Raw genomic sequence first — 24254 nt, 5'->3', positions numbered from 1 at the left:
TAATAGAAATCTCTGGAAACAAGTCCAGGAGTTTGCGGAAACATTACTACAGCAATAACAGGAAACCTTGACCTACATCCCTCAAAAAGGATTGGAAGCAGTCAAACATGAGGTCAGAGCTGCCTACAACTCTTTTGAAACAGCATCTAGAGTTTCGGCAGCGGCTATCAGTGCTAGGCACTGGGCCTGGCTCAAGGACTCAGACCTACACCCGGAAGTGCAGGACAAACTTGCAGATCTACCCTGTACAGGAGAAAACCTGTTCGGGGACAAGATCCAGGACACAGTGGCCCAGTTAAAAGACCATCATGAGACCCTGCATCAGTTGTCAACTGTCTCCCCAGATATTCCCTCCGTAGCCCACAGGGGCATATGTAGGGACTGCAGGAAACAGTTCTACATGCCACGCAGATATTACCCTCCTGCGTCCCATGCACGACCAGCTTGGGCACCTCAGAGGGGACATGCACGCCAAGCGAGAACACCTAAACCACAGCCAGCTCCACAAGCTGGTCCTGCAGCTGGATTTTGACTCCTTTCCAAAGAGCAGCAGCCATTCTCCAGTGGGGGGGCCGCCTTAGCCACTTTGCGACAAATTGGCACCCAATTACCATGGACCAGTGGGTATTGTCCATCATAACCCACGGTTACCATCTAAATTTTTCAAAAATATCCCTGGACTTTCCACCCAATCCATTCTGGACCTGTGACAATCACACAGGAATACTCGAGTCAGAGCTCTCGACCCTTCTGTCGGCCAGAACCGTGGAACCGGTTCCACTGAATCAGCAGGGGAGAGGGTTCTACTCTAGATATTTCCTAATTCCAAAAAAGACCGGCGGCCTCCAGCCTATTCTGGATCTCCGTGCCTTGAACACATTTCTTCACAAGGAACGGTTCAGAATGGTATCCCTAGGCACCATGCTTCCTCTGCTACAACAGGGGGATTGTCTCTGCTCTCTGGACCTTCAAATTGCATACGCCCACATAGTAATCTTCCCTCCTCATCGCAAGTATCTGCGATTCGTGGTGGGTCACAGGCACTGTCAATACAGGGTACTGCCATTCGGCCTCGCCTCGGCACCCTGAGTGTTTACGAAGTGCCTGGCAGTTGTGGCTGCACAGTTACACAGCAGGGGCATGTACGTTTTTCCATACCTGGATGACTGACTCATAAAACGCCAGTCCAAACAAGGAGCCCTCGACTCCCTCGGTCTCACAATAAGACTTCTAAACTCATTGGGATTTCTAATCAATTACTCCAAATCCCATTTAACACCGTCTCACCATCTCTCCTTCATAGGAGCAGAACTGGACACAACACTAGCCAAGGCATTCTTACCCAACAACCACGCAATTACGCTGTCCAACCTTGCCAGCTCTATCCACCGTCGGCAAAAAGCCTTCGCTGGCCACCTACTCAAGTTGCTCGGCCATATGCCATCAACAGTCACCCCAATGGCACGCCTCACCATGAGAGTGACACAGTGGACTCTAAAAGCTCAGTGGCGACAAGCTATTCAACTGCTTTCATCTATGGTACACATCACCAGCCAGCTTCGTCTGTCCCTTGCCTGGTAGACACACAGAGCCAGCTTACAAATGGGTCTTCCTTTCTAGCAATCGGCTCCTCAGGTGACCTTAACCATGGACGCCTCCAACCTAGGTTGGGGAGCCCATGTCCAAGGCCTTCAAACTCAAGGAACTAGGACAACAGCCGAATCAACCTTTCAGAACAACTTTCTGGAGCTTCGGGCGATGCAGTTCGCCCTTTATGCATTCCAGAACTGCCTTTCCAAAAATGTTGTCTTGATTCAAACAGACAACCAAGTTGCAATGTGGTACCTGAACAAACAGGGATACGGGCACAGATTTGGGCCTGGGCCCTGTCGCCACTCATGTGGCGACAGGGTTGGTGGCATGCTCAGTGTGCCAGTCAAAGTTCTAGAAACTTTGACAAAAGTATTCCATGACAGGGCTCCATCTGATGATGTCACCCATATGTGAGTACTAACATCCTGCTGTACTGGGAGAACACCTGTTACAGGTAAGCAACTCTGCTGTGTGATTTTCTTGAATTGTTTCACAGTGAAAACAGTAAAACCCAATTTATGAAGTGCAGTCTATTGGGCACATACCAGCCTCCAAACGCTCCCATTTTTTTATGATAGGGTCAGGAAAATGGAATTGTGAACCCATCCCATTCATGCTATCCAGAGAATATTATCTCTCTGTGACAAGTATAAGTAGTCTGGGAAGGCAAGCATAGAGTTATGAACATAAGTGTCATGCTGAGTCAGACCAAGGTCTTTTGAGTCCAGGATTCTGTCTATGACAGTGGCCAGTCTGGGCTTTTGAAAATTGCTATAAGATATGTTATTGAATTAGGTTTTATCTGCATTGTCCACATAACCATGGGTAAATGGGCTTTTGAAAATTCCTACGACAGGTATAACATTTACATTTTCCTTTTAAGGTTCCCTATTAGCCTGCTTAATTTCTTTTTTACATCTAACTTGCCAGTGCTTATGCTCTTCCCTTTTTTCCTCATGTAGCTTTACTTTCCATTTTCTGAATGATGCACTTTTGGTTTTAATTGACTTTTTCACTTCGATATTAAAACACGCCAGCAGTCGTTTGGTTTTCCTTCGACCTTTTTTAATGCATAGAATATATTTTATCTGGGCCTCAGGGTCAGTAATTTTAAACAGTAATCTCTCAACATTTTATATTGTTTCCTCATCTTGGCCAGGTGTGTGGTAAGGTATCCCCTACTACTATACTCTTCCCTTTTACCTTTGGAATTTATCCATAGGGATTCCAGAGTGTGGTTTGTTTCCTGCAGAACGTTTATCTTGCTTGACTCTAATCTACCCTTAACATATAGTGCCACCCTTCCCCAAATTTTATATGTCCTGTCATATTGATATAATTTGTACCTCTGATATCACAGAGTTCTTCTTCCACCAGGTCTCCAAAATGCCTATTTTGTCTATATCTTTCTTTATCACCATGCATTTTAACTCTCCAGTCTTATTTTTCAGATTTTTCACAGTTGCTTCTAGATATTTTAAAGTCACTTCACTTTCTTCTCCTCCTCAAACTTGGACTGTACATTCTATGCAGTAGTGACATTGTAGAAATGAGGCACTTGCCCTTCCTTAAAATAAGGAATCTGCCTCTAGAGATTCAGATCAGTGAAGGGAAGTATATAAATTATAAAATATTCATTTAATTATAGTCTAATTAAGACCAAATATATCCCTTCAGGGGACAAATGGAAAGAGGTATAAAGCCCAAGGTCAATGTATTTGTATGGTAGCTAGCATATCTGGTTGTAACAGATTGATTACAGCTTGGATTTCTGGAAGCTTCCGCTAATTTCTGCTTAAGCAGTTTCTCCCCCCAGAGTGCCTTAGTTATCAGATTGCAAAACCAGTGGCATCTGCTGGTTTTTAAGACTGTGCAAGCACTCATCTATTAGGTACATTACTCCAAATATTTAGGGGCAATTTGTAAAACTGTGGATTGTTGCAAAGTCCACGGGTTCATTTTTCCCTGCACTTTCCGCCAATTTTCAAAACACAGGTACTTTCCCTTTGTAAACTGCCCAGGGAAAAAATACCCACGGAGATTTGCAGCTGCTTTTTTTCTGCAGAATATTTTTCTGTTCCCTGAAAAAAAAACAACAGGCAGAGTTTTGAAAATGTAAAACTATGTGCGGCGTTGTCTCACCCAACCTAACCCTGCCTCTAATTCTACTTACTCTGTGTCCCATGGGTAAATGTGCATGCATTGTTGATCCCAACCTTCAGGAAAAGACTTAAGACTTGGTTGTTTAAACAAGCATTCCCGGACCCCAACTAATTTCTCTCTCCATCAACATATATCACACAGGCATTTCAGTTTCAGCGATTTGTAATTATCCTTAGCTGACGTTATCCTTTCCTTTTATTTCTCTCTTTGCCCAGTTCATCATCCTTGTTATTTGTAACTGCTTTTTTCCGCACTATAGTTCCAGTTTGAAGTTTATTATGCACCCCTGTTCAACTGTAAACCAGCATGATGTGATTGTATCATGAATGCCGGTATATAAAAAACCTAAATAAATAAATAAATGTACTTTTACCTGGGGAAAGGGTGGAAAATCTTCAGCTTGCCCAATGGCGTTTGAAAATTGTCCTCCCCAAGGCTTTGCTTCTCTTGCTGTTTGAATGTACTGTGCCTGTATTTGATATGTTTTCCAGCAAAAAGTATGGATGACCCTTTTATAAAACAAAACTTTATTACATATTAACTGGCATGATAATGCCTTTCTGAATTGTATACCGCTTGGGTATTTTTTAATTTCCTTTGGGAGGGTTCGTAGGCCCAAGAAGTGGTTTATTAATGTACAAATGAAATTACATCTTGAAAGGATAGCAAGCTTTTCAGTCAAGAACTGTGATCTGAAGCTCCCCTTGAAGAGAGCCAAAATCATAGCGACATTATCACTAACTTTCAGCTGACCGAAATAAAAGAGTAATAAAGTGTTAAAGTCCGTGCCGGCAACTTACTCTGAATTCCCTGAAGTCTTGTCATGTATACCATATTGAAAGAAACCAGAGATGAGAGATGATTCCTGTTCAACTTGTGGGTCCTCTTTTCTGGAAAACAGAAGCTATAACACAGCACAGGAAACTTAGGGTCAATAGAGAGGGAAAATCACAATATAGTTAGCTAAAAAGAACATTCAGTGTCACTGTCCCTGAGCTGTATGTAAAGTGCGTGCATCTTGAGATACTACAGCTTGAATGCTGTCTCTGGCCTGCGTGCAGGAGTAATATAACAGTGCAGTTACAAGCCCTCTTGGTCCTCATAGCTGTCTGGTTATCAGAGCTGCCTGTGAGTCCTCTGCTTGTAGCTTATTAGTGGCAATTGGTTGGTGACCGCAGCACTGCCTAGCCTGCAAGTTACGAAGATCTTGAAATCTTGAAGCTTGTGCTTAGTCTAGCATTCAGGAACAAGTTAAATCTCAGTGACAAAATACCCCTTTAATTATAGTAGTCTATGCCTTTATTCAGGCAGAATGTACCGCTGTTTGCAAACCATGGCCTAGATTCATCAAAATGCTATAAACATAGCAGAAATAGCACCTGAGTTTTAAGAAATGGGTTGGTTAGGCTAATTTCCTATCTTCCGCATCACATGGGCAATTTCTGCTAAGTGCAATACGGTATAAGATCTCACGTCATTTTACACAGCATGCGTTGATTTATGAGTGGTGCGCTATTTGGTTTATGTATATAACAGCTGCCTCTTCGAGAGAGAGAGCACTGAAATAGGGAGAATAGGGCTCTATATATATCTAGCACATTCAACTCAAATTGGGTTTTGGGGTGTGGTATTATATATACACTCAGAGGAATTAACTGCAAATTTTAAACCATTGAAGAATTTTTTATCATTTGAATCAATGAATGATACAACAAAAGGAGCTGATTTGCACGATGCAGTGTCTAGCTGTCTTCAACAAAAAAAAGCTATAGTTATTTCTGAGATTAAATCCCGCATTACTCTGTGTTAACTCCTCCCACTTGCATAGCAAATTTAAATATTTATCATGTGCATTAGACCCATTTAAGCATGTTCAGGGCTTAATGCATTTTGACCCCGCATGTGTGCACCTTCCTGTGACACAGTCTTTTTGTCTTCTGCAACATTTGGTTGCTAATGTGTTGCTTAACATTGTGCTTTGATGTATACAGGATGCCCTGTTCAGGGGAGTGGCTCTGTTGAGAAAATGTTAGGAGTGTTTGTTGTATTTAAAGCCATTCTAGCATTGGGCCTATGGCCGTATCGGACCACTCGCCGGTATGGTTTGACATATCAGGGGTATCCCCCCTGGGGATGAATCAGAGATGGAAGTACCTCACACATCTTAACTATGATACCGCATTCTATACATATCACGAAACAAATGGCGTGAATACGCTCATTTTAATAAAAGACACCAGGACCAACCCATTTATTTTGGGAGACTGCGAAAGCAGTAATGCGTGTGGAGGTGATAGCATATGCCGCAAAGAAAAAAAAATGAGATGGCTAGTGCCATTCTACGCCTAGAAAAAACAATTGCAATAGGCTAACGGCACTACATCAAGATCCTAGCCCACTAACAGAACACAATTCTTCACAACCCAGAGTGCACTTAACGAGCTAATAAACCAAAAAACCAAAGAAAGTCAATTATACTTTAAATTTAAACTGTTTCAATACGGGAACAGAGCTGGGAAGCTCTTGGCCAATCTTACTAAATTTTGAGGAGGGACTTGTAAACCGAAGCGATGTGCAAACGGATGTCAGTATATAAAAGATTTTAAATAAATAAATAAAAAAATAAAAGGGTTTGCTCCAGCATTCTACCCAAGAGATTGGAAACATCTTTTATAGATATTACCAGAAACTAAATAGCTCCGAAAGTATTGAAATCAGTTCAATTCAAAACTACTTAACATTGATTCCACTACCTTTGTCTCGGATCATAATCTTAAGCGATTAAATGCTCCAATCACAGCCTCAGAAATCATAGAGATCAAAAGTCTAGCTCTGGGAAAATCCCCTGGACCAGACGGCTTACCCAATGAGTTCTATAAGATCATACCAGAGGGAATCAGCACGCCCTTAATTAGTTTTTTCGGAGGATTGGAAAAACAATAAGGCAACTATTTGTGTCCTCCCCAAAACCAGGCTGAGATCCCACATTGCCGAGATCCTATAGGCCAATTTCATTCCTAAATTGTGATGTGAAACTCCTGGCCAAAATCATGGCAGATCATCTGTCTACATTTTTACCACAGCTTATCATCCCGGCTCAAGTGGGGTTCATTAAAGGCAGACAGGCTGTGGTAAATGTCAGGCGGGTGCTAGCATCAATAGACTTTTTGCTCCAAAGGCAATTAAACTCTCTTCTCAGTTTTCAGTGCAGAAAAAGCCTTTGACAAGGTTAGTTGGACATTTCTTTTTGAAGCCCTATGAAAATACGGATTTCAGGGGTGTTTTATTTCATTTTTACAAGCTCTTTACTCCACACCTCAAGCAGCTATACTAGTAAATGGGGAATTTTCAAAATGTTTTACCTTGTCGCGGAGCACACTGTTAGATTCGTGGACCCTTGGACCGATCGGAACCAGATCGGTGAGCTGTTGAGTGAGAAGACAACGGAGGGTCCGATCGGCAGGCAGCAAGGTCGGAGCTGAGAGTGGCTGAAGGAAGACCCGGGAAAGCCCTATGCGACCAAGGGCCGTGGCAAGGAAGGATGACACGGTGGAGCTGGTGCAATGGTGAGGAGATCTTCGCCCTGGAAGCCGAGCCTCCCCCGAGAGGAGCTCGTAGGAGTTCGGCCGCTGGGACTTAGGAGATTCACCCTGGAAGCCGGTGTCCCCCCAGGAGGAGCCCGTAGGGACCCGGCCGCTGGGACTTAGGAGAGCCCGCGGGGGCGGAGTCGGACGGAATCCAAGGTTGTCACTCCTCAGTCCAGGGTCGTGTACCAGAGAAGCGTTGCTTGCCAGTCCGGGATCAGAAGCCAAGGATTGCCGTAAGCCAAACCGGGGTCCGAGAGCCGGGGGTCGTCGTAAGCCAGTCCGAGGTCCAGAGCCAGAGGGATCACCGCAAGCCGTACCAGGGTCAGAGCCAGGAATCGTCGTAAGCCAGTCCGGGGTCAGAAGCCGAGAATCGCCGGAAGCCAGTCCGGGGTCAGAAAGCACAGGAAACCAAGAGGGAACAGGAACGCAGCAACTGGAGACAGGGTAAACCTGGGAACCTCGTTGCAAGGCAGAGAAGAGGAGCAACTGCAGGGCTTAAATAGCCCTGCAGCGTCTGACGTCATCGGAGGCCGTCCCCAGCTTTTCCCGCGCTGGCCCCTTTAAGAAGGGAGCTCAGCCGCGCGCGTCTAGGGGGCGGAGCCAGCCGTGGAGAGACGCCGGCTGCTCCACCGAAGCGAGGACGCGACGGCAGGGGAGCCTGCAGGCCCGGGCGAGATGGAAGCGCGCCGGGCCTGCGGCGGCAGAGGCCCCCGGAGGTGCGGGGAAGGCGGCCAGGAACCGGGGCTGCCACGAGGTGAGCGGCGATTCCGGAGCCGACCCGGAATCGCAACACACACACCAAGGGTGTCCCTTGTCATCTCTCCTCTTTGTACTTACAATAGACCCCTTATTATGCAGGTTCTCCCATTCCCAAGACACCCAGGGGATAAATATTAGTAGGGCTACTTTCAAGGTGGTGGCATTTGCAGATGACCTTCTGCTGCATATTACTGACCCAGTACATTCCCTGCAGGCTGCCTTGGAGGAGATAGTGACCTATGCTCCCCTGGCAGGCTTTAAATTAAACTTAGATAAATTGGAAACTATGGAACGTAAAAGTATGGGGAGATCGTTTTCCCCTTAAATAGCGGGAAACCAAATAAAGTATTTCGGAATATGGATACTGGATGATCTTGCACGCTTATACACGCTTAATATCGATATATTACAAGAAAAAACAGAGAGATCCCTCTCAGCGTGGCGCCACCTACCTCTTTCTTTATTAGGTCACAGTCATTTGTTAAAAATGACAATATTGCCCAATGGTTATATGTGAGGGAGTAGTTCCTATCTATTTCTCCGGAGCCATGATAAAAAACAACTTTTGTAGGGTATTTAGCGATTTCTTATGGGGAGGCAAGAAACCAAGACTGGCATCAGGGATCATAGTGAAGCCATTTCAGAAAGGAGGTTTAGGATTTCCTAATCTACAATTATATAATCATGCAATAAATCTACACCACATAGGGGATTGGCTATTAAATACAAATTATTACTCAGACATTCTACTAGAAAAGGGTCTAACGGCCCCACTTTCTTTGCCTTATGTACTTCATGCACACTCCATATTCATATCAAAACACGTACAATCTGCAATTTTTGTATCTCCTCTTCGTAAAACATGGAGATGGCTCATGTCCCATGCTTCTTTGAGTGTCAAATTTTCCCCTTTTCTCCAGTTAACAGGGAATGCCAAATTTATACCAGGACTGGGGTCCTCTAGATTTCAGGCCTGGACCGTAGAAGGTCTAAAATTTCTTGCCCAACTGTACAAAACAGACGAGTCCTTAATACCTTTTTCAGAACTGAGTAATCGGTATAACTTATCCTCAGATTTGTTCTTTTATTATCAAGCCCGTCACTAAGTACCAACATTGAAAGTGGAGGGCATACTTGACCCCGCTGGAAATTCTTACTAGAATGGTTCGATATAGAGGACCCAAGAGGGCATTCAATTTCTTGTTTTTTACAAAGCTATTGCAGATGAGTTCAACAAATGGACCCTAGATAATGCATGGGGTAAGTGGACTCAAGAATTGCAGACACAATTCCCTTGCCAGCTTTTCTTAAGAGTTCTACTGAAACTTGTAAAATTACATGCAGTGTACTTATGAGAGAAAGAAGATATAAAATATTATATAAAATGTATATTTCACAGCATCAAGCATATCTAGCTAAATTTACCGATAATGATTCATGTGTTAAATGGCAGCAAGCGGTGACTCATTTAGGTCACTCACATTGGCATTGTAAACATATTCAATCCTTCTGGAGAAAAGTACATCGGTATGTGGGTTGGATCCTAGACCTCCAAGTCCCTTATTCTCCATCAGTGTCCCTCTTTGGGATGTTTCCAGCAGCATTTAAATGTAAAGAGCCTTTGACTGGCACACTGAGCATGCCCAGCATGCCACCAATCCTGCATCCAGCAGGGATCCCCCTTCACTCTCATTTGTAGCAAATGTACGAGCAAAAAATAAAATAAAACGTAAGTGAACCCAACTCCGCAGGGTGGCGGGTTGGTTTCGTGAGGACTAATATCCTGCTGTCCTGGGAGAACACCTGTTACAGGTAAGCAACTCTGCTTTCAGGACAAGCAGGATGGTAAAAAGAACTGGTAAACACCACGGATTCTTAATTCTTTATTGAGCATCAGAAAAGCCCGACTCAGGCCGAGTTTCGCTCAAAAGAGCTGCTTCAGGAGCTATTAGAAACACATATAAAACATGTATAAACAAATAAATACTTATAAATACATTTAAAAACATATAAGACGTATGAAGCCAGATATACCAACATGGATTGAAATAATAAAAAATAATAAATTATAAATAATAAATTAAATAATAAAGACGTACTAAATTGTTACCATATACTTAAAAACATAGAAATGTAACAATACTTTCAGTGTTCATGTATATGAATTCAATCTTTGAAAAAATGTGATTAAATCATCAAATTGAAAATTAAAAATTACCCAAGGAGAGCAAAATGGAAAAAAGGGGATCATCTAAAATTATGTCAATAAATACCTATGCTCAGTGTGCCAGTCAAAGTTCTAGAAACTTTGACAAAAGTGTTCCCTGATTGGGCTCCATCCTGATGATGTCACCCACATGTGAGGATTAACATCCTGCTGTCCTGGGAGAACACTTGTTACAGGTAAGCAACTCTGCTTTCTTTTAGCAATGGCAGCAATACTGAGAGTGTGGAGACAGTTGGAAGTGCCATCGATGGTACAATGGAAAAACAGCATACATAATATCATGGAACTGATGATAAGTCAAAATTTGACATCCATTCGTGTCAAAATGAAGACTATGGACATTTGGATGCCCTACATATTGTCCTTACCACACAGAGCACGAAGTCAGATATTGAACACTATTGCTCTATAAGTTCAGGTTTAAGAGCCACAAATTGCACCTTCTTAGCAGCGGAGGGAGGGAGAGGGTGGGGGAGGGTATTTTGGAGGAGAAGTGGAGAGTTTGTTTCATTTTCTATATTGTAATACACACGGTGCATTGCAGAACAAAATGTGTATTGTGTATTTTGATCGTTTGGAATTTGTTATACGCTTTGAATAAATAAATTTCACATTAAGCCATTCTAGCTGCCAAACCCTTAAAATCAACAGGGAAGACTTGTTCCGCCTTCTAAAATCCTTTGAATGAGTTATTTCAAGTCCTGCATGCACTGGGAATATTAAAGAACTTGTGGAACATCTTGTAGGTGTAATGATGTTAGTTCTGGGCAAATTCTAGCATGAAATGCGATACAGTAATGACTGTGCTATTCTCCACCTCAGTGACAGACGTACTTTCTCGGTATAATTTATTATTACTGTTTTTGATGCTGCTTTATAAAGCTGCACTTCAGTGTATGACCGATTCCCATGCAGTGGTATAGCACTGAGCTTAAGTGGAAAATTATTTTTTTAAAAGCTTGTTCCTATTTCCTTCTCTGGAGACACTGCGTCCTTATTAGGCCCCTGTTAGGTCAGAACTGCAGAGAATCACAGCACATCCAGGAGTGCAGTATTCAGAAATATCTTGGCAGCAGTAGGAATTAAACCACTTATGTTTTACAGTTAGATTGCCTCCTAGGGGTGCAATTGTAAAATAACAGTGTTAGTCCACAGCAGCGTGCGTCCTCATAGCTGTTGGCTGTGCTGAGCATTGTGTTTCATGAGATCACCAAGAATAGCAGATTCAGTCATGCCTTTCTGACAATGGTTATAGTAATCATTGTGAAATAGACTTACAGTAATAAGATATTTCAATAGCAGCATTTTCCTTCTTCTAGAATTCATATTGCCGTGCAGATCCCTCACCAGGATGGAATGCTTCCTCTGGTGTCCACCATGCCACTCCACAACCTGCATTTTCTGCTGTCGGAGTCCATTTATAGACACCAGCACATCTGTTCCAACCTTGTCACCATCAGAGATCTTAAAGGCATTTCAGGTAATGTCTTTGTGAACTTGCATATTGGTTTATAGCTTTTCCTATGTGGAAAGTAAACAAGAGAGCAAATAAAATAACTGGGAACACTTCCACATAGGGCAATAAAAAGTACCTCACTCACCAAAACTGGAAAAGGTAACAAGAGCGACCCACCTAACAGAGGTGTGCCTTTGAAACATACAGTGTATCCCAGCACACAGTCTGCCTCCTTTAGACATTTGTAAAATGTGACTCAGGGTAATTTGGGTGGTGTGCACATATTGCCAGAATCACTTTATTTTGCAGTATTTAACTTGTACATCCATGAAGCCCCCCCCCCCCCCCCCACCTTGTTCTGCGGCAAGGATGAAAGTTAAAGGCCCATGACACTGTAAAAATCAACCGTGCATTTCCCCAACATCAGCTCACTTTCCACGTAGCTGACTGTTCTTTTCCAGTGAATAGAAGGCCTTGGAGGCAACTCCAGCTTAAGGAGCGGCAGCCTTACACTGGCACATTTCTTCTCAAGATACGTCCTAAACAGTGGTGATAATGTGGCTTTCTCACATTTCCCTGTGGCAGCTTGTTGGTGTTGGATTGGCCAGGCATTCCAGCTCTGAGTAACCGTCTTCTTCACAAGGAGGAATGCCACCGTGTGCTCACACACATCTGAGGCCATCTTGTGTAACTGCTGACTTCTGGACATTCATCATATTTTCTAGGTTCTTTCCTTCCCCTTAACATTTTATAGAAAAGGGCAGCCATTGAAAAGAATATAACAGGTCTGCCAGAAAGGAGAAAACATCAACAGATTGATTTTTTTTTTTTTAAACTTTGGAGCAAGTGACATCGGTTATTGAAACTCTGACCCTGGTGTTATTGTTCACAAGTTTCCAGCGTTTGCTGATTTACCAGGATATACTGTGGACTTTCCTTTTGTTTGTTTTACTTTGGTTGGGAGTTTTCTTTTTGGATGGAGTTAATGTCTCTCCCAGAGAGCAAAGCATGCCAACAAATGTTCCCATTGTTAATCACCCACAGCACAAAAGGATGTGTGGCAAGGTGATTGACAGCATTTGTTCGTATTTTATCTCAGCATTTCTTGTTGCCATCTGGCACACAGCAATGATAGATGATCAGAGTAAATATCTCCTCTCCTAGTCACTGAAATGTCAGCTGGTGGCATCTACAGCCGGGTTCCTTTTAATAATGAGAGGTGCTTACTCTTTTTCCTCCTTCATGGTTTCTTTTCCTTCCTCCCTCCCTGCCTTTCTTTCAGAAGCAGGATTCCTGGATGAGGTGACCTATGACAGCATTGCCCTAGGTCCCGGCTATGATCGTCCTTACCAGTTTGACCCCAGCGTGAGAGAACCCAAGACGATCCAGCTCTATAAACACTTGAACCTAAAGAGCTGCATTTGGACATTTGACGCCTACTATGACATGACCGAACTCATTGATGTCTGTGGGGGATCCGTCACGGCAGACTTTCAGGTAGCACTAATTGAAAGTGATTGGCACATTGTCGCTCAGAGAAGTGCAGTCAGCCTCAAGGTCTGTCCACGTAGACACAGAATGGGAGAAAAGCCTCAGAGGACTAGGACTTTAGCCTGTGTCACTAAGGCACTGAGTAATTAGATAGCAACAATGTATATGTCCTCCAGCAGGTTCAAACCCAATGCAAAACTTTTGGTGGCCAATTTCCATTCCGCTTTGCTCCATCACATTCAAAATAACCTCGCTGTACATCTTATAACACCACAGAAATGATGATTACCCTGTTTCCCCGAAAATAAGACATCCCCCGAAAATAAGACCTAGTAGAGGTTTTGCTGAATTGCTAAATATAAGACCTCCCCCGAAAGTAAGACCTAGCAAAGTTATAACTTATAACACCACAGAACACCAGAGCATGCAGCTGTGATTTTTTTACCCTGCAGGATTCACAGTTAGTTGTCATCACAAACCAGCATAACCAGACAACTATTCAGAATATAATAAATGTTCATTTTTTTGTTCAACAATATATGTGAATTCTTCTTCATGGAAAAATAAGACATCCCCTGAAAATAAGGCCTAGTGCATCTTTGGTAGCAAAAATTAATATAAGACACTGTCTTATTTTCGGGGAAACACGGTAGTAGTGGCAGTAAAAGGCAGCAGTGCCTAGAGACGATGTTTCTAAAATGACACCTAAGGAACTGCACGGAGATCATCATTTGATTCTGAGATGGTGTCAAAAGAAAGTGATTTTCTCCCTGTGAATATGTGCCTGGTGTGTGACAGGATAAGAAGTTTGGAAGCCCTTACTAATACCTCATTGTACTGTTCTGCTACTTGTAGGGCTTCCAGCGTAGTAGCAGCAGTTACAGACCTGTTACAGCTCTTGTGCTTTTATGGTCGGGGCAGGCCTTCTGTGCACTGCAAGAAGAAATGGATTAAATAAAGTTGGGGGTGTGTGGCCATCATCTGCTTTTATGGCTTGGTTGGGACCTCCTTACCCTTAGGTTAGTCAACACGGGAGCGGCAGTTACAACCCTGAACACCCTGCTGGGCATACTGGATGGGCCACGTTATCTGCCAACACTTACTGTGTTACTATATTTAATACTGAATAGGGTGAACATAAAGAGTCAATGATTTCCACAAGTCATACAGCTGAGGGACCCTCCAGTTCAGCTTACCACAACAATATCAGAGTTTCAGCATCATTCCTCAGGGCAAGGTCTTCTCTTCTTCATGGATCAGCATTGGCGTGTACATCCTACATCAGTACAATTAGCCCTTGCCCAGCCTTTGCGAACTTTCTCCAGAGCCACCCGTAACCCAATTTGTCTTCCTTTTGTTTTGTGTTGGGCAGGTGCGAGATTCTGCCCAGTCTTTCCTGACCGTGCACGTGCCCCTCTACGTTTCTTACATTTATGTGACGGCTCCCAGAGGCTGGGCCTCCCTGGAACATCACACGGAGATGGAGTTTTCCTTCTTCTACGACACCGTTCTCTGGAGGACAGGTATCCCCACTTCCATCTCAGGTCCTTCCTGGAGGCCTGGGCCTCGCGCTCGGCCTCAGCTGAGCCAGGAGGCACCATTGTTAATGCGCTAGATGACATGAGGCAGGTCCATCTTAGATTTGGTGAAGGTTTGCTGAAAACCTAAAGAAAAACATAAAATCCTTGCAGTATGTACAGTATTTTGTCATTTATACCCCTGATCACAAAAGTTACTGCATGGAGACCTCTAGCTGAAAATTGGCCTTCTATGAAGCTACAAATTTAAACTAACTTAAATCTTAGTGAATCCTTATTTTGAGGGCAATTTGGAAAGCCATGTCCATGGGGAACATAGTGTTTTACCGGATGTAATGGGCTTCTAGAAAGCTGGCCCTCCCCGTGTTTGGGTAAAGGTACGCACCTAGTGACACCGCACGCATAACTTTAGCAGCAGTGAGAGGAGGCGTTCCCCGAGGGAGGGGGGGGGGGTGCACTTACACGCATACTAGGGAATTTTCAAAAGCATGCACGGACTTTTTCCTTGGGAAAACTCCCCCTCCACCCCCAAATTAGCAGGTGTAAATGTGTGTGGGCAGTTTTCCTGGATTCATTTTCCTAGTGAAAGTTTTCCCTTTGAAAACTGGTGCAAAATCCATGGGTGAAAAGTACCAGTGTGAGCAGGTAGGAAATTACCCGCACCATGCTTTCGTGGAAGGGGGTGGTGGATGCCTGGAATGCCCTCCCGGATGAGGAAGTGATGGAATTAAAAAGGGCGTGGGATAAATAGAGGATCCCTAATGACAAGAAGATGGAATGAAGAACCGGGGTAACCTGAGGGAATTTTTCTGCAAGGGGATAAGGGGGGGATAACTTGCACAGAGCAGCAGTTACAACCTTAAACACCTTGTTGGGCAGACTGGTTGGACCATTTTGTTCTTTATCAATTGTCATATACTGTAGTATGCATTAAGGTACAACAGAGGTTTCACGTACCTTCCTATGATGCCGGACAGCATAATACAAAGTCAGGTGACATTTGTGGAAGGGAGTGAATAATGAAGTTGTCCACAGCTGCTGGAATGCTTTTTTTTTGGCATTGCATTTTTGCTTACCGCAGGCAGGGCCGGAGGAACCACTAGGTGAGCTAGGCCTGTGCCTAGGGCGCCGAGACTTAGGGGGCACCGCGGCAGGCGGCAGAATTTTGAAAGGGCAAAAAGTGCCCTTTCAAAATTCTGCCAGCCCCCGCCTCACCCTCCCGACGCCCCCCTGATGGTCCAGTGGACGGCCTGCGAATGATCTGCCGCTCCCGGGGCCTCGGCTGCCACTAACCAAAATGGCGCCGGTGGCCTTTAGCCCCTACCATGTGACAGGGGCCAACCAATGGTACCAGTTGCCCCTGTCGCATGGTAGGGGCTGAAGGCCACCGGCGCCATTTCAATTAGTGGCAGCCGATGACCCAGGGGCAGCAGATGGATCCCGGGCCCCCCGCTGGACCACTAGGTGACTTGTGAGTTTTCTTTTGGGGGGGGGGGGAGTCGGGGCTGTGACCGGGGGGGGGCGGTGCAAGGTTGAAGGTGCCTAGGGCGCCCAATCCCCTTGCACCGGCCCTGACTGCTGTCACTTCAGCAGTGAAGTTCTGCCTGGCTTATCTCACAATGGTGACTTCTATTTGAAGCCTGCCATGATAAATGATTTTGAGGCTTCCTTGCTCAATTGCCCTCTTTCCTGATGCTGCACAGGCCATGGCTGTTTCTCGATCAGGCCGTTATCACTTGCTTCCTGATCAGTCTGCCTCTTTCTCTCTTCTCCCTAAATGGTCTTCTTCCACCACTGCTCTTTTCTTTCCCTACCCTTTGCTCCCATTAGGCCCCTACTGCCTTCTCCTCCTGGCCACCTCCTCTTCCCAGCTGTGATTCTGTCACCATCTGCTCCTTCCTCTTTCCAGCCCTACAGGGACCAGTGATAATAACATCCACTGCTTCATCTTGTCAACCTACAGTAGGCAGAGATGGAGGCTTACTCGGGTGGCCACAGGTGCAGTAGTATAGGATAGGCCAGCCCTAGGTAACAGCAGCACAGGAGGATGAGGGGACAGAAGTTAAAATAAGCCAAAGAAGTACAGGGCTAACATCATGGTTGTAACAGATTATTTATTTGCAAATTTTTTTATACCAACATTCGTTTAGTAACATCACATCGGTTTCCATTTAACATAACGGATAGCAACGGTGCTTTACAATTGAACAGATGAGATAATTTGAATAATAAACAATCTAGTTAATACAAAAAATCTAAAGAAAAATTGGGATACATAAATAACCAAAACACATAATAAATATTGTGGGATAAAATACAAGTTGAAAACATGTGCAAAAAATTGAAGATATGTAAAGTAGCAGGGAGTTAGCACATCCCTTTCTAGCCAATCAGGATTGTACAAACCTCCATGTTCTATATTCCAACTATTAGAAAGGAACCGAGGATCTTTTTTTTTTTTTTTTTTTTTTAAGAAAATCAATTGTGAGATAAGCCAGGCAGAACTTCACTGCTGAAGTGACAGCAGTTAAGAGGAATGTTAAAAACAGGAAACATTGAGAGGTTAATATTCAAAAGCCATTTAGACAGATAACCCCAAGTTATCCATATAAGTAGCAAATTTGGCTTATTCAGCCACTTATCAAATTTAGCCAGATAAGTCATTATCCAGCTATAATTTGCTGGATAGAAAAGGGGCGTTCCAGAGGCACTCTGGGGAAGGGTTTAGTTATCTGGCTGATTTAGCCAAATTTCAGATATATCTAGCTAAATTAGCCGGATTACTTTAGGCTATTATATATGTTACCGTCAGAACAATGGGATGTTTATCCCACTGAATATATGGTGCAAGTTATTTGGCTAATTTTAGCCGGTTAACTTGTCCACTACTCCACCTTTCTGAATATGACCCCTATATTTTTTAATATATTTGAAATTCCATTTTCCAACAATGTTGCACCCACACCACTGAATAGCCAGTATAGGTTTATTCAGCAAACTTAGCTGGCCCGTTCACAGCATGGTATCCACCTCCTCCTAGTTTCAATAAATATAGGAACCTTAAAAGTAGATGGCTATGGGCGATAGGCGCATGTTAGGAACCTAAATCTAGGCAAATGAATAGAAACCCTAAATTTAGGTTTCTAAATTTTAGGATTTTAAATGCAGGAGAATTTTCAATCAAAAATTTCAGCCCCTAAGTATGACCAAAAGTATGCTCCTAATTTAAGTGCCTAAATTTAGAGGCTCCGGAGTTTTTTAATATTGTCCTCAAAATTATTTGTAATCTTTCATACTGCTATTCATCTCCTATTCCTCACATCTTTCAGGGATTCAGACAGACAGTGTGCTTTCTGCGAGGCTTCAGATCATAAGGATTTACATCAGAGAAGATGGCCGTCTTGTCATTGAGTTCAAGACACATGCAAAATTCAGAGGTAAGGTGCCCTGCAGCATTTTCCCCACAGGAATATTTCCTTCTCTGTTGTGATAACAAAGTTAAAAAAGATCAGGATTTTACGATGCAGTAGAAAGAACGCCCATCATGAATGACAGGATTTGAGAAAATTTCACAGTGGGGTAGTCACTCAAGCCATTCTTTCTCAAGCGTAGAAAGGTGAACTCCATGGAGTACACACAATTTCCAGAAGCAATTTTTACATTACGTGCAGATTGAGGTAGATTCTGTGGCAAAGCTTCTGAAATTCTGTGGCAACTACACTGCACATTTGCATACATTTGAATTCTTTGCATAATGTTAATTTGTTTAAATAATATTAATCTAACATAAGAATAATAAGATAGTACCTTGGTTTGTATTTTAATATTTGATTTTGTTCTTTTGGGACTTAATGGGTGGGCAATTTCAGGTATCACGGAGGAGAAAAGGCAGAGAAGATCTCAGGGATGAGGTGGGGAGGAAATTTCAGGAATGGGGAGGTAGGAAGAAAGGGAGGAGTAGAGATGGGGTGGAAAGAAGGAGAAGGGGATAGGAATAGAGTGAGGAGGAAAGGGAGGTTCTGGGATCATGGGAGGATACAAAGTGGGATAAGAGATGTGGGGGGATCCTGAGAAAGGAAAAGAAATGTCCTTTTATTGGCTGCAGCCCTGCACCTCCTCTCATCCCTTCCCTCCCTCTCCCTCCAGCCCTTACCCTCTCTCTTTTCCCACCCTGTCCTCTTTCTCTCCTTTCCTCTGTTGACCTCCACTTCTTTTTCTGTCTTCAACTCAGATAACCCACATGCATACAACCACCCTACCCCAGCTCTTCTTTCACAAACACCCTGAATCTCCAGCCCCCTTTTCACACCCCCACCCCCTCCCTGTCAACCCAGACTGTGTCTCACAACCCCCAACCTTTCTATCACATCTTCCAACCCCTCTTTCACATAACCCCCAACCTCTATATCACAACCTCTCATCAGAACCCCCGCCCCTCCTTCACATAAAGCCCTCAACCTCTTTCACGACCCCCATCCTATTGCACACAATTCCCCCCACCACATGCCCCGTCTCCCAGCCCTTTCTCACATTACCCCCCCCATCCCATTTCACACAGTCTTCCTCCTCTCTCCGTCACATCCCTCCGGTCCCTCTTTCACAATTTCCTCCCCCAGTCACCTTCCTGATTTTTACCCGCTCCTACCCTGGCAACGGTGGTCACCACAGCAAGGAGGATAAGAGCAGCAGGACAGGTTTGCTTTCTCCTCCTCTGCCTCTAGATCCCTGTAGTGGGTTGTAAGAATGGCAGCTTTTACCTTGTAGTCTGGATCACCAAAAACACACTAAGAAAATAATAACACCTTACTAAGGCTTATGTGAAAGTATGAAAAGCTATATTCTCTGTATAATATGTGCACAGAACAAATACTTATGACAATGTGTGAGAAATAAACAAACACAGGTTATATTATAAATCCTTATATTCAGACAGATACCAAAGGTTATGATATAAAGAGCAGTAGCAAAAGATATTTACAGTGACACTTCTCTCACGTTCCCAGTACAAGAAAACATCATGATCAGGGGAACCCAGTATTGGAGGTTTAGTCTCAGGTCTTCAGGATGGCTGATGGCTCTCTCCTTACCGAATTTGAATCTTCATCCTGATTCTCTCAGCTTTTATGCAATATTTTGGGCTCCCTGCCCAACTATTTTATGTGAAGCTGCAGCTGTTCTGTTCCTAACCTAATCTTTGTTATGTAGGAGAGTTCTGCTTCTAACCTAATCTTAGTTATATAGGAAACAACCTTGTAGCTGGTCCGTGAGTTCTGAGTTCTGCTAGTTCCAGCTACCTCCCACCTTTCATGTACATTTGTCTTCACATCCTCCAATTAACTGCCTACGAAATTTTCACACACCCCACTCCATCCGCCTTCTTTGGAACAAGCAGATTATATGTATTTATTTTGCTGAGCGTGTAAGTACATGCATAACACAGTATGTTTCTCAGTAATTTAAGCATAAATCTGCATGCTAATAACTATCTCATTATAAACAAACCATAAATGTATAATGGCATTTCTCATAAGGGATTAAATTAGCCCTTCACATGATACATCTGAAAAAGACCGTCCTTACACACTAATACAAGCCCAACAACTGCTCTCAGCTGTCGGGGACACTGTAAAGCCTCATAGTTTAAAACAGCTGCTGTTCCAGGCAGCAGAAGACGAGGATGCAGCCTGACCTGCTCTCACTGTTTTCTTCATGCCATGGTGATTAGCGTTGGCAGTAGGTGAGTAGAACAAGGAAAAGGATTGGGGGGGGGAGAGAGTTGGAACACATCACCACAGTCCTTCACCTTCCCGACCTGACCTGGCTGGAACAAGCCCTCTGGTTTTCTGCTGCAGTTCCACGTGGAACAACAAATTCTGTGGAAAGGGACAGATTTTGTGGCCCTTCCTGCAGCCGTGCAATCACAGGAGACCTGATGCCCTGATTATGTGTGTTTATATGTGTCTGCTCAGTCCCCAGTCCATTCTCTTTCCCTCCCCCAGCTCAGATCTTAGTCCTGTTTCTCCTCACCCACTCAGTGCACCCTTCTCTCAGTTCCTCCCCACGCAGCCTCAAACATTTAGCTCAGTGCCCCATCCCAACAACTCTTCTCAGCTTCAGTCATCCCCCTCAGCCTCAATTGTCTCACTTATCGCCACCACCCTTACTTCAATCTTCCCACTCAACAGCACATATCCTTATTTATTTTGATTTATCTCTGTAGAATAGGTTGACAGCACCCCTCCGCCTCAGTTCCCTCCCTCAGCCTCAAAAGTCCTCTCACCTACTTCCCCAGCCTTAATTCCTCCCCCTTCAGGATCAGCATCACCCCCCATGATCCTTAATTTACCCCTCACTGTGAATGGATCCCCCAATTCTCAATTCCCCTGTTTATGTTTGTGTGGGTGAGAAATTCCTAAAAGCAATTCAACACAAAATTGTGACTTTGAGCTTCAGGCTAGCAATGTGGTTGCCTGGTTTTTTGACGGAGGGTTGAAAAGCAGATTGGTTTGCAAGGGACTTTATGGTGTGTGAGGAGCCTTCAAAAGAAAGAGAGAAAAGGTTTTGAAGTCCCCTCCACCATGAGCTTACATTATAATGGTTTCCAGTTTACTGGCTGCAAGTTTTGACCTGAAATAAATAAGGAGAACTAGTGTCCATGAACAGCGATTTTTGCCAGGCACTAGTGGACTGATCCTGTAATCAGTGTTGTCCAACCTTTTGGTGCAGGGGGCCACATGAACAATTGTTGAACAGCTCGCAGGCTGGATTAACAATATCACTATTATTAAAAACACCAAATTACAACTTGAGAAAGTTTTTAGACCAGTGTAATCCAACAGTCTACTCTACTCTAAAATTTAGATTCTAAAAAGTTAACCAAAGTCTCTCATATCATAAAGACACAATATCATAAGCTAATCACGTTCAGTGGGAAATCTGACACTGCTTTTGTTTACACAAGTAGTCTATATCAGCTCCAACTGTAGAGCTTGCAGTGCGCAATGATGCTGTTAAATGTTCATCTGTAAGCAGAGACTGTGACTTTGTTTTAGCGTTTTTCATTCTTGAAAATAACTGTTCGCAGCAGTAGGTGCTACCTAACAAAGCAATGAACTTCTTGGCATCTTGTGACAGATTGGGGAACCTGTGCGGTGAAACATAAGAACTGTAGAATCTCAGAAGATCATGTTCAGTAAAAGCTCTCTTCAAGACACTGTCATTCTTAATGTCAATGAGTTCCATCTGGTATTTATCAGCACAGTCTTTTGAATCCGTTTGAAACGGATTACTCAGTAGCTTCATGACGTCAGTATGTTTTCTGAAATCCTTGAACCTTTTTTGAAGTCATTAATCAGTATGACAACCAATTCTGAGTACTTTGCATGTTGCACTGTCAGTAGGTCTTGTGGAAAGGATTTCTTCAGAATCAACTGTGAATGAATAAGCTCCAATTTCTCAATGAATGTAACGACATGTTCATACAATTTGTGTGCCAGCTGATTCTTTCCTTGAAGTTTCACATTCAAGACTGCCATATATTTGATCATATCGACCAGAAACTCCAAGTCACTCTCCCACGAATTATCATCTAGGAAACTTATATCCTTCCCTTTGTTGGCCATGAATGTCTTTATTTCATCATGTAAACTCCAGAATCTGGATAGCATGGCTGACCTGCTGAGCCATCGAACTTGGCTGAAGTAAATCACATCATCATGATCTGAGCCCACTTCCTCCAGAAAAGATTTAAACTCCCTATGATTCACACCTCTGGGTCATATGAAGTTGACCCTTGATACAACTTTTTCCATCACATTCTTCATTTCCAGTTTGTTGGCGCACAAGTTTTCCTGTTGAATGATGCAGTGGTGTATGCTGACTTCCTGTGGCACTGATTTCTCCAACAAGGTCGCAAATCCGTTCCACTTCCCTGCCATGGCTGGCGCTCCATCTGTTGTTATGCCAATCAGCTTGTTCTCACACAGATTGAACTTCTCCATTACCTGTTTGACTTTAACAAAGATCTCTTTTCCTGTTTTCGTGCCAGATATCAAGGACAGATATCAAGCAGTTCCTCGATGATGGAAAACGTTTCTGTAACTCCTCTTACAAATATTGCCAGTTGAGCTGTGTCACTTATGTCTGTGCTCTCATCAACTAAGCTGTAAAACTCACAAGCATCAAGTCTTTTGATCAAGTCTCTTGAATGTTTGTCACCAGGTCATCAACTCTTTAGCAATAGTCTGATGAGAAAGGCTGACATTTTGCACCACAGACTTCTTAATCTGGACAAACCACATCCGTAAACAGTCACAAGCATTCCTTAACCAAATTCCCATCTGCAAATGGTTTTCCTCTCTTGGCTATGGTTTCTGGTATTAAAAAGCTGACCTTTGTTGCTGCTTCAGAACTCTGATTGGCTATGTTAAACAAAGACTGTTGGCTGATGATGCTTTGTTTCAACAAGTTGATGTGATCAGTTCGTGGTTGACCAACGAGGCTATCGAATTTACTTGCATGCTTTGTAGTGTAATGTCGCTTTATGTTGTACTGCTTTTGAACAGTAATTGTTTTTTGGCAAATCAAGCACAAACCTTTACCTACATGCTTCACCACAAAAAGTCATCCATCCACGAATTTTTGAATATGCGGTTTTTGACATCACCTTTACGTTTTTTACTCATCCTACTTCCACTCGCAGATACCACCATTTTTGTTGTCATATTTACAACAGGTGTCTGTAAAAGCTGGAATGGACCGAAACAGACTTTAACTCTCTCCCTCTGCCCCCCTCCTCAGGCAACTCTGTGTCCCCTCCTTATGCAGCTCTCCCACTCACCCCCTCCTTCAGATCCAGCACATCTACAGCTCACTTACACACACACACACACACACACTGTCCTCTTCCCTCGTACTCCCCACCCTCAGATCCCCGATTCTACCCCCTCACCTCCCACCTGCTGGGTCCCAGGTCGATCAGCACTGGCGGCAAAGGCAATTAAAGGTTTCCTTCACCTTCCTCTGTTGGCGTCGGGGCCTTTTCTGCTACACAGCATTCTGCCCATGTGACAACAAGATGTTGCATCAGAGGGGACGGGACGCAGTGTAGCAGAAAGGCCCCAACGACGGCAGAGGAAGGCGAAGGAAACCTTTAATCACCTTTGCTGCTGGCACTGATTGACCCAGGACACAGCGGGCGGGAGGTGAAGGGGTAGTGTGGGACATGGGAGGACGAGATGTGGTCCGTCCACCCCTGTTGCAGCACGTGACTCAGAATGTGCGGGCTTGTTTTCCCTGTTTTGTTTTTTGTTTTTTTTCAGAATTAGAGGTGGGGTGGTTTCCCATCGGAAGGCAGCCGCAACCCCAAATGAGAATTCTGCGACCCACTATTTGGGAACCACTGCTTTAATGGCTGCTAGATATGGAAGGGAATTTTCCCT

At 43.8% G+C, this 24254-nt stretch overlaps 1 protein-coding gene across 1 annotated transcript in view; it reads left to right on the top strand.

Annotated features, from left to right (window-relative positions):
• Nucleotides 1-24254, top strand: part of FRAS1 (Fraser extracellular matrix complex subunit 1) — an 868026-nt gene that overhangs the window by 790458 nt on the left and 53314 nt on the right. The window contains exons 65-68 of the mRNA XM_029600388.1: nucleotides 11649-11809; nucleotides 13068-13282; nucleotides 14649-14799; nucleotides 18144-18251. Of these exons, the coding sequence (XP_029456248.1) occupies nucleotides 11649-11809; nucleotides 13068-13282; nucleotides 14649-14799; nucleotides 18144-18251 (635 nt within the window). The remainder of the gene's footprint in view (nucleotides 1-11648; nucleotides 11810-13067; nucleotides 13283-14648; nucleotides 14800-18143; nucleotides 18252-24254) is intronic.

Source organism: Rhinatrema bivittatum, chromosome 1, assembly GCF_901001135.1.
Source record: "Rhinatrema bivittatum chromosome 1, aRhiBiv1.1, whole genome shotgun sequence".
In the NCBI taxonomy this organism is placed as follows: domain Eukaryota; kingdom Metazoa; phylum Chordata; class Amphibia; order Gymnophiona; family Rhinatrematidae; genus Rhinatrema; species Rhinatrema bivittatum.
The sequence above is the reverse complement of the archived record's forward strand: the minus strand, read 5'-3'. Positions and strand labels throughout refer to the sequence as shown.